Source organism: Macrobrachium rosenbergii, chromosome 7 (assembly GCF_040412425.1).
Source record: "Macrobrachium rosenbergii isolate ZJJX-2024 chromosome 7, ASM4041242v1, whole genome shotgun sequence".
In the NCBI taxonomy this organism is placed as follows: Eukaryota; Metazoa; Arthropoda; class Malacostraca; order Decapoda; family Palaemonidae; genus Macrobrachium; species Macrobrachium rosenbergii.
This window is the reverse complement of record NC_089747.1, coordinates 17,123,746-17,135,000: the sequence shown is the minus strand read 5'-3', so window position 1 is coordinate 17,135,000 and position 11,255 is coordinate 17,123,746. Positions and strand designations below refer to the sequence as shown.

Genomic DNA, 11,255 nt, shown 5'->3' with positions numbered 1-11,255 from the left:
TGTTTATATATATGTGTATATAAATTTATATACATAACACATATGTAACAAGAAAAAAGGGACTTCTGGTTTCCCAACAAGTCTGTGATTCATCATAGAAAACTCTGGTGGATAATAGGCTGGATGCAATCCACAGACCTAACGAACATGAGCCAAGCTTTGCACCCACTAGTCATGGTCGCATGCTAGCTCTAGAGTCTAGACATTGTTAACGTTTTGTTCTTAGTAAGTCTTTAATGATAAGGTTGTTACTGTTAGTTCCGTCATGTCCTACCCACCAATAACCCTTTGAGTGCACAACCTGCTACAAGAGCCTAACCCTGTATCATTTTGTGGGAGGGGTTTGGTTTGTTTGACATTATAGTATAATTGCTTTTCACATTGCACAGTAAGGTTACCAAGGTACTTCTCAGATCAGATGTGTTTCCTCTACGAGACTGGTCATGCTATCATTCGGTATGAGGTTGACCAGCCAACAAGTTACCACAGCCAATGTAGTCTAGGCACACGCACAAACTGGACGTCGCCTTCTAGTACAAGACAGAAGTCCTCACGTGCTAAGTATAAGTAATTCTCGCTCTAAGTTTCTACACTTTGATGATGAAACCTGTTTACCTGATATGGAAATAATTGCTATGGCCAAAATGCTTCTGACAACCAAATACAAGCGGTTGCCATTCAAACCATTTTTCCATGTAATCAGTGAGAAATTTTAGACAGGAATTGTCTGCAGTGCTTGTGAAGGAAACCTCGGCACCTTTTTCAAAGGAATTCGAACCAAAGTGTTTTCAGCTTGCTTTTTTCACTCTAAAAGCACTATATTAGCGCTAAATCAAAATATTGACATATTTTCACTTACTGTGAATATAAAAAAATTATTAGTCATGTGTTAATACTGTGTTCAAATGAAATTGGAGTGAAAATCAGGGTGTTTTTTTAAATATGCCCTTTCGACTCCAAAAACACCAAAGTTTTCTGGTTTACATCCAAAACACTATGAGATTTTTCATTTAATCTTTATCACCGGTATTCTATGGAAGGGGATGCTACTCGTGTATGAAGACCAGGGACTCAGGAGACCTTTCTGTCACTTTCATTTAGTGCCTGTGGATATTTATTAACATCTCTAGTTTGCTATTGCCGTTTCGGTTATAACCAATCTGTACTTTATAGAGAGTAGTTGCTTCTTTCTGAAATACATCTGTTGTAGTGAATCATTCCTTCCTCCTCGGAAAAATTAAGGTTAAATCTGCTTCTAATCTCTACAAAAATTCTTGACATTTAGATGAATGAATAAAGCCAGTTATGTTCTGAAGGACTGATGTTTACTGAGTTGTCAGTGAAAGCACATATTATCACTGATCCACCTAGTGATTTAGAATTTCTGTTAAGGTTTTAGCAACCTTTCTTTCTTGTCATTAGCGGTCTTCAATTGTCAGGTAGCTCAGTGATTTAATTACTGCTTCAAAGAACACAACAGTGCAACAAAGGATAGCAAAGATGCAGAAAGTATTGTAAGAAATGCAATACAGTGCATGCCAGCATTTGTGACAGATGTACCCATAGGAAAAAAATTTTAATAAGACTGAGAAAATCGTCAAGAATTGGGGAAATGGATTCATGGTAGAGAACAAAATTGAAAAAAGTGGGAAAATATGGGGGGCAAAGTAAGCTAAGGAAAGCAAATAGATCAAAAGGAAAAGGGGAAAAAGGGTACGAATATGGATGGAGTCGCTGACTGAATTATACTTAAGTAAAAACTAAGAAACACAAGGTACACACACAGTGCTCGATTTCCTTTATGGTGTATTTCAGGAGTGTTTGGCAACGCTCATATTCCACGGATTGCTGCTGATGTTGGCAATAAGGACAGCCTCTAGCCATCCTCTCTATGGGCTGGCATCCTTCGTTCAAGAAGATCCTTTTGGCCAGCCAGGAAGACAAGAACACCCCAGCTCAAAAAGAGGGTTCTGGGAGAAAAGGTCGTCGGAGGAAGTCAGTGATGTCGAGGGCTTTGAGAGTTATCCCGTTCCTGTAAGTAACTTCGACTAGACAAGTGACCTAATATAGTCCCAGGCCAGGTTTTCAGTACAATTAAAATAAGAGAAGACAGCAAACTTTTTTTTTTCAAATATGCTCATTTCACCTCACACAAGGAATGACAATACCTTGATGCTGGACGACACTTAGAATGCCTACAGTTTAATTTATAAAAATACTATATTCACAGCCAATTTCCAAAGTCTGTCCTCACCCATAACGTTTTAAGACAGGCATGCACAAAGTAACCTACAGTTTCTTTCAGCAGCTTCAGTGGACCAAAAGAAACTTCCATGAGAAGAAGGGGTTTGGAACCATGACGCCAGCTTTTCTCGTGAACCTCTACAGACCTGATGTCTCTGCCTTGCCCCAGAATTCCCTTTTCTCCCCTCCTAGAGCAAGCACCATGAGGGAGAAAAGGAGCAATAGGCAGTAAATAGAGTCGTGCTTGGTTGAGTGCAGCCGGCCTTCGAGACGCGCTGTGTGAGAGATGTGTCGTCATTTTCAACAACAAACTAAGTTCTGGGGAACGTACAATCTCATTTCGTTGAAGACTCGTAGCTACTTCAGATGTATTCCAGAAATGACCATGCGCGTTACTATGATAATACAGACGACTGGGAGAGACATATCCCAAAGAGGTTTCCTATATGCATGTTATTTCTTTTTTTTTTTTCTGAAATTTTATTAATTGTTTATTAAAGAGAGTTAAAAAAAAGTCTGCCATGTTTCTGTTGAATAATAAAAGAGAATATTTACTGCGTTCAAAGTTCAGTTGGTTCATTCGAGTATTGAATTCCAGGCTTTATTGTTTATAATATACTATGTATATATTTGGCTCCCTCCAAAAATAAACAGTCAACTTTCCCCATCTTTCATACGGTAAGCCTTTCCTTAATTACAGCCTCTCATTCAGGGACTAAGATCTCTTTCCTTGAAAAATTTTGTTCTTTTCAAAAGATGAAAATGAAAGTTATCATTTGGCAGGCAACTTTTTCACATCAAATTTTCCTTGCAAAAAAGAAAACAAAAAATGTTGGCATGGAATACAAATAATATGCAGCAGCATCTACTTCATTCCTATCTTTGGTTTTGATGACGCTTTGGACAGACAAACACATCAACACCCATCATGAAAAAAAGAAACGTGAATGGTATATTATTAATAAATTTATTATGTTTTGCATGACAATGAGTAGTTTTCAGATCAGAAAACCACACTCCCCTGAAATAAAATTTCTGGGAGTAAGTTGCACACTTTTGAAAAGGAAGCAAATATTAATAATAAGACTACTATTCTCACAAACTTTGATAAAGCTACGAATGGAAAATAGTTTGGAAATTTAACGCCAGCTCTCAATCTTAGGGCTGATGTACGGGCAAAAGCTGCCTCTGGCACGTTCCCTCACTACCCTTGGGTGATGATGGCACGCAGGTGAGGCCTACACCACATTTCCCGAATTTGTTGCCCTCGCCCCCGCACTTCTCGCTTGGCCCCTGCAAAAAATTCGAGAAGAAATACGGTGAAGTAAACGTGTGGTCTCATTGTTTGTGAGCGCTAGCAAATAATATGAGGTAGAGGACATTAACCTCTAAGCTAAGTAGAGCGATTCAGTTGTCACTCAAAACCTTCTGAGACACAGATACTTTGGAACAATGCCATTAAAATATATGACTCATCTAAAAAAATAATTTATACATTATTTATGATATATACATGCTACACGTAGGTAATAGAGAATACTTAGGCAAACCCGGCTGATTATGTTGACAAAGCCTTCCATTAAGGGAGTGGCACTGGTGTTACAGTAGATACATATATACATATATATATATATATATATATATATATATATATATATATATATATATATATATATATATATATATATATATATATATATATATATATTATATTTATATTATATATATATAATGTGTGTGTATATATGTATGTATGTTATAATGTGCGTGTGCATATGTCTGTGCGTTTAAAACATTCACGTACAACCTGACCTAGGAAGTGAAGCCGAAACTGACCTGTGTGCAAACATGGCAACAGTTGCAGTCGTCCCACACGATGCCCCAGTCGCATTTGAGGTCATCCGCTGGGGTACATGAGGACTGTTGACAGGTGCCGCAGTTGTTGGCGTTTGCTCTGGAAATAATGCAGGATAAGAGGTTTCACCTTCAGTAAATTTCTAATTAATGATCCCCCAAGATGGTATTGTTACATTTTAAGAAGTACATGTTAGAACCATTTTAATATTTTACATAGTAAAGGGGAGAACATTTTCATTGATTTTTTTAAGTGCTTAATATTTAAACCTTTATTATATTTTTACTTAGTGGCAGAAGATAAAAAGCTCTCTTCAGTAACAAGATGACCCAATCCGTTGATTGTTTTAAAAGAAGAAATGAAAATAACATTTACCACATTCATTTTCCATTCAAGACGACGATAAGCATTTTTTTGTCTTATAAAAAAAATGTATAAGATCTCTTGGTTGAATTTTTTGCATCATTGTAAATTGGAGTCAAACTTTTGGCATTTTACTCTCTTGAGTTGGATTGCAACAATCAGCGTTTCAGCTAGCACTGAAACGTCAGCCTATAAATAGGCGCAGGTGTCGAATGTTTTTCTTTTATATAACTTTCCACCTGATAATGTTGAGGTTTCGCTTTTAACTCACAAGAGCTAGGCTGGTCAGCAACATATTAAACGCTACCCTGTTTTTCGGGTATTATGTACATATTGCAAATTACGTTAACTATTAGTTTCTTCAATTTTGTCGTCTTCCATAACTTGAGAAAACTTTTCTTCAGTATTTGTCCACAGCCGGAAACGCAGTCTCAAGTCACGCTTCACAGTCCCGCTGATAATTTGTAGAAATCGTGGGAGTGGCAGCCAGTTGGTTTGATAAATCCCTCCTGCCTGCAAGCATCTACCTGAATGCGACGTTTTTCCCCCACCTCTGTTTTTAATGACCCATTTAATTTGCATCATCATAAGAGCCGGTTGCGGCAACACTCAGGAAGCAGATTCTATTTAAGTATATATCGCGAAGTTACCGGAATGGCGAAAACTTATCTCGGGTTCTTCACAAAAAAAAAAGGAAAAGTAAATGGTGAGAAAAGATATATTGCTCGAATGAAAATGCCAAATCAGATTACATTATTCGAGGTAAAATACGACAAAGGCCAAAGCACTGATAAAAGTAGGATCTTTCAGTAAAGCATTTTGCTGCTTATAAACTTCGATCCCCGGTATCAGCCCAATTATGAGCGCCAGAGCCGCTTGCCGAGTCATTCTGAACGATACAAAAAAACATAAAAGAAAAAGTTGTGAGAGGGTGTTATGCTTTTTTTTAACACAACTCAAGGCCAACAACTTTGTGTCGAGGAAGTCCCAAGTTTCTACTCACTCGCAAAAAGCTGTCATGTCTCTCGTCTTTCTTTCAGTCTGCCTCAGACTTACATTTTCCCACCAAGTGTCTTACGATTAGTAGGAACATTTACCTTTCACTTTTACTTCTTTATTAAAATGCAACGACGTGAAACAGTAAAGGTTATTCATACCTTCTAGTCATTTAGTGCACTGATGTCCAAAAGACCATTCTCCACGTGTCGGGATAAAAAGGTCATGCACTACGAAAACATTCTTTATTCACAGTCACATTCTAATGCAAAGCGAGGTCTGGATTGCGGAACGAACTATGTATCAATGACTGACCTTCCTAGGTACTAAAAAGTTTCATTGAAGGTAAACGATAGAATATTCAGTATCCATGGCTATTCACTACTTATACGTCTTAATGATATATATATATATATATATATATATATGTGTGTGTGTGTGTGTGTGTGTGTGTGTATATATATGTATAATATATATGTATATACATATATTATATATATACACATATCAAATTCACTATACCTTGGGAATAATTTGATTAGTTATAAGTGCTTCGGCTCTGGCCAGAGTTCGAAACTGGTCCATCGTGTTAGAAACAGCGATAAACAGATGACTTTGACCATTTGGCAATAGAGTAGCTGATTGGCCAGTTTGTAACTCGGCTAATTTCGAACTTTTGTCACATACGAGTACACGTGTGACTTGTTATTCGTAAATATTGAGTCATAAATATCGTTTGCTATCGATATTCACTCTACTATGAATGGTCAGAGTCGGCTGTCTATCTTCGTTCCCAAGCCAAAGGCCCTGGTTCGAATGCTGGCCGGGGCAGACCGCTTATATCAGTTATAAGTTCCTTTGGGTGTAAATTATCCCCTAACTATAGTGAATTCAATATCAAGCGGTATTTGTTACTTAGTATTTGAGAATAAAAGTCACGTACGTATGTGGCAAAAATCCATATATACACGGGTAGAGCCCTCTGGCTCTCTTGGCAAAAATCCATATATACACGGGCTCTCTTGTCTTGAGAAACGAGTACTGAGGTCACTCAGTATACAATTTATAGCCTAGTGAAACAAGAGGCTCCATAGGATTTAACAGAACGTGCTACGCCGTTCCTGCTCGCTCGGGAATTCAACCCGGGACCTCTTTCATAATGAACGCGACTACGTGCACCCGAACGTGTGTGGACTTTAAACAAAAAGAACGATAAAAAAAAAGGTCGAGTAAAAGGAAAAGTAAATAAAAACGAAGATGGATTCACTCGATAACAGCGTTTATCAACACATTTTTTTCTTCATACCAATTCAGTGTTCAGAAACCAGTTTATTAAATTTGGATCATTTGAAACTTGTCCAACTTAAATAAAGCTCTTGCAGATTATTCACAATATCTACCTATAATTTCAGCGGCTCACGAGCTAACAGCCGGGTGCCTTAATCCAAGGTACCATGCCTTTATCTGGCTCCAAAGTATTTATGAAAAAGGATCCAGTCACGCAGTGAGTCACTGACAGACCCACCTCTTGAAAGAGAGAAAGCGATAGACACCAGGAAAATGAAAGTAGGAAGACGTCCATTTCATGTATATTTTTGTTATTATTTTCTACAGGACATGGCTAGGTAAGGAATACAACAAAATTCAAGAAAGTGAAATGGATTGTGTGGGTCGTAACTACTATTTCCATATCAAGTGACTCATACGAAATAATCAAGCCGCATAATTAGAGAAGGCACCGACAGCGTCACACTACTTATTTCCAGCATAAATTACTGAGCGAGAGATGAAACTCAAGTTTGTGTTACTGAGATAAATGCAGTTCAGTGAGGTTTTACTTACCCAACAACAGCAAGACAGACGAGCACAAGGGCAATTTTAGCAGCTGACATCTTCAACGAAAGGCGAGCACGCTCCAGCACTAACCAACAGGAGTACCGAGAGTCCTACACTGCCACCGGATTTCAGGAGAACGCCGCGTACCAGGTCTGGAAGGGAGGAGCTACTAGGTCCTGTGGAAGACGCAGGGCTCTCGCTCGAGTCCTTAATAGTGGAAAATCCACAGTGATGCAACGTAAAATAGCTCATGTGGGCTGGCCCATGCGGCTTTGTTTTCCACCATTGTAGGAGAATTCCATCTGGGATATTTCTTGGGGTTTACCAAGGTCATCTTTCCCGAAATAGAAGTGTTGATGTTTATATAGGAGTTGAAACGGCTAAGTGAATGTAACAACCTCTTAAAGTGACCGGTGTTGTAATGAGCTCTCCATGACCCTTGCAAGAAAGGAAATGAAAATTATCTAAACAAATCGAACGCAAAAGAAGCATCTTCAATAAGAAGCATCCTCTGTATATAAAGCGTTATGAATCACGTTGCCGCCAAGCTCTTCTCGACTTGTCCGATTTCAGTTTTGTTACCAACGTGGTGTGAAGTTTGGCGACCAATGATAAAAGGCGCCGAGAAATAGATGTGTGAGAACGTAGCCTTTAGAACGCTTGAACCGTCATGTACCTGCTTAAACCCCAAACCAGATAGAACCGGTTGGGAAGGAGTGGCGTTAATGACTCCATATGACATTAATGTATGCCTTCCAAAAGGAAAGGATGATTCTCCGTTTCAATTCGTTGATATGATGGGCATGAGACAGGTTATTGCTTCAGTTGATTATTATGTTTTGCAACGCAGGAAAACCTTTCAGCTTAAATAAATGCAAATTTAATCTAACAGGTTTTTAATTTTGTGAACCAAGTGGAAAACAAACTGAAGTGAATAAAGTATTCATAAGATGCATCAGAAGTAACTACACATAACAGCTAAGACTTTATGGCTTCATTTCGTTCGGAGTTGAAAGGCAAGCTAAGCCCACTAAAGGAAATAACACATTAAACCGAACAGTATATATATATTATCCACTTGCCCGAATCATAAGTAAGACGTTCCTTGATGCCTCCATCCCGACCTATTCACACAATGATAATATTTTTCCGCCAGAGCTTATTTTTAGTATAATAAGTAGAAATAATCGCATTGGTTTGGTTTGTTTTCATTCTGTCTCTCCGGTCGCGCGTCTAATGAGGAAGGCAAACGTTTAGTTTAATGCATTTTCCTTTTTTTTTTTTTTTGGCAATTCGTAATTCTTATACTCTGAAATTTCTTCTGCCCTCCAGAAAGGATTTGCATAGATTCAGTCAACGACATTGCAGTATGCTTGAATGACATAATACATGGAAAAGATTGCTGCTTTTTTGCCACTTCCTAGTGGTTCCTGGGGACACGAACATACCCATACAATCATGCAAGTATGTCTAACATTATATATATATATATATATATATATATATATATATATATATATATATATATATATATATATATATATATATATATATAATGTATATAGATAGATAGATAGATATATATATTATATATATACATATACATATAAGTACATATATTATACATAAATGTATTTATATATATATAATATATATATACATATATATATATTATATATATATATATATTGTATGTATGAGTGTGCAAATAATACCATAAGATATCTAGAAAAATCTTAATACATAAAGTAGATGAAGACGTCAGTAAAACCCGCTAACTAATACTGAAGGAAGTATGATTAACTTCCAGAAGCCCTGAAAATATCCGGGTCTCTCATTTGGGTCATATCACGATTGCCACGTTGTTTGCCGGAGCGTGCATGATGTAGGTTAAACCAAGCCACATTTAAGAGCTTGGTTTCCTTAACACCTTGCCTACGAATTCCTTCCTGACCAATAATTCCTACAGCAAATGAACTGAATATGTATATTAAATTTGTATCAGCTAGTTTTACAATGATAATATGAAAAATGATTGTTACAGCAATGAACTAAGTCATTGTAAAATACAGCAATGAAATAAGTCATTTAAAACGATGCTAATAGAAATACATTAATCTGTATTACTTTTTCTGACAAGTTAAGTAAGTTGTCGATGGATATAAATGCTACAGGGAATAAATCCTATTTTCATGAATATACCAAGAAGTCTGAATTGTTCAGGAGAAAGGAATACTTATCCATTATAAATTGTTTTGTCTTGGTTGGGATTTTCCGAACGGTGTTTCCCCCCTTGCTAAATAGCCGAATTCAGAGCGGGACTGCATAATCCATAACTTCACAGTATGCCAAGAATGTTCGTAATAGAACATTTTTACACGAACAGCAAGCAAATATTTTCCTCCCAATTCTAGGTAATAGTCTTATTTTATCATTACACCAATGTTTTTCCTGCTTGATATCCTCCGGATACTTGTTGTTACCACCTACTTGCCGAAGTTTCTCTGCTTGCATGAAAAAATAAATCGCAGCAAGCATCCTGACTCACCGGTAAATATCTCATTCCGGTTTGAAAGCCACAGGTTCTATATTAGGAGATGCTTTGGCATGTTGTTGTTGTGGATTGAGCTGGCCTTATGCTATCATGGGCTATTGCCCCTGAAAAAGCCCTTAACACAAGCCAGTACTTGTGGAAGCACAAAAAAAAAAAATCAGTAACGGCCGTAAGAGGTACCGTAGTACTGAAGTGGGTTTTGAGGTGAGACGTTGTAAGTTCGTTTTATGACGTGGCACCAAGTTGAGTGAGGACATACAGGAGCGTGGCTTGCTCATGTTTGACATTTGATGTGAACGTCATATTTTTTTTGATAGAGAACTGGTTATATTTTCGACTTCATTCGTTTTTATTGAAGGGTGAAAACTCACCACTAATACGTTTAGTCAGTCGTGGTAATTTACTTTCTTTTCCTAAAATTACTAGAAACGCACGAATCAAAATTTAAAATTTATAATGATACACGGGATAAATCTGTATTATGAGACATGATGTGCAGTTGTAATACTCCTACTGTATATCTTTCAGTGTGTATCCACAAGGTTTTTGTAACAAAGCAGTCTAAACGCACGTTTAGATGCGCAGTCGTCAAGTCTGAAGCCACCCCTTCTCACCATTGGGCCCTCTTCAAGTTTGCAAAATGAAGGTACCTGGTCTGAACTTCAGAATGATATGTAACGTCTGTGGGGTGGCATTTTGTGGTCTTAACCCTCTTTTGTTACCATCGTTTTTCAGTTACGGTACACTAGCATTGAATGTGTAAATAAAAGGGTTGATAGATAATAATTTGGAAATGCCCTCTGAATGGAATATGACCTTTTTTTTTTCTTGTGAAGCCAGTGGAAGTAATTTTAATCCTAGTAAGACTCAGGAAAACAAATTGCAACATTCTGGTTGTTCTGCGTGACAAGAATTAAATAAAAATTTCTTGGATAGTGAATGTGCCTGGATTCGGTGCAGATATGAAACAGGTGACCTTTGTTTGAAGATAGAAAACAGGATATTTTGGCTCTTGGTGAGACAAAGTGAAATGTCATTGTGCATAAGGGCGGGAAGGCTAAAGAGATTGTGTCTGGAAATTGCAAAGATAAAGAAGGGATAATGCTTGTATTTTTAGTCAGATGTGTTAATTTGAGGATTGCATTAGTAAGATTGGGTGTGGTTCGTGAAAACCTGTAATACTAAATGTTTCTATTCCAGAAATTGAAAAGAATAAGATTAAAATACAGTAGATTCCATGGCTTCATTAAAGAATGCCACCTCAGGCAGGAACAAGAAGGTATTTGTAACGAACCAAGCAGCAGGAAGCTGAGGGCTGATGGAGAAGCACTGAATCTCTATCTTTTATGTGTCCACAAAGTCTTGCTGTCGAATACCGCACAAAATACACCATCTTGGTGTAACAGC

At 37.4% G+C, this 11,255-nt stretch overlaps 1 protein-coding gene and 1 long non-coding RNA gene across 5 annotated transcripts in view; one reads left to right on the top strand and one right to left on the bottom strand.

The window, feature by feature from the left end:
• The window catches only part of LOC136840207 (uncharacterized), a 360,918-nt gene extending 357,809 nt beyond the window's left edge, over positions 1-3,109 (top strand). For 3 of the 4 annotated variants that reach the window (XR_010853558.1, XR_010853557.1, XR_010853555.1), the window contains 2 exons: positions 1,816-2,034; positions 2,306-3,109. This is a non-coding gene — a long non-coding RNA (uncharacterized lncRNA). The remainder of the gene's footprint in view (positions 1-1,815; positions 2,035-2,305) is intronic. The other variant, XR_010853556.1, reaches the window with a different exon arrangement.
• An 88-nt stretch (positions 3,110-3,197) lies between these two features.
• LOC136840206 (insulin-like growth factor-binding protein 7) lies at positions 3,198-7,460 on the bottom strand. Its single transcript, XM_067106706.1, has 3 exons — positions 7,301-7,460; positions 4,081-4,198; positions 3,198-3,537 (listed from the first exon to the last, which is right to left on the bottom strand). Exons 1-3 carry the CDS (start codon positions 7,348-7,350, stop codon positions 3,403-3,405), a joined length of 303 nt encoding a protein of 100 aa, XP_066962807.1. The 5' UTR covers positions 7,351-7,460; the 3' UTR covers positions 3,198-3,402.
• Between the last annotated feature and the right edge of the window lie 3,795 nt (positions 7,461-11,255).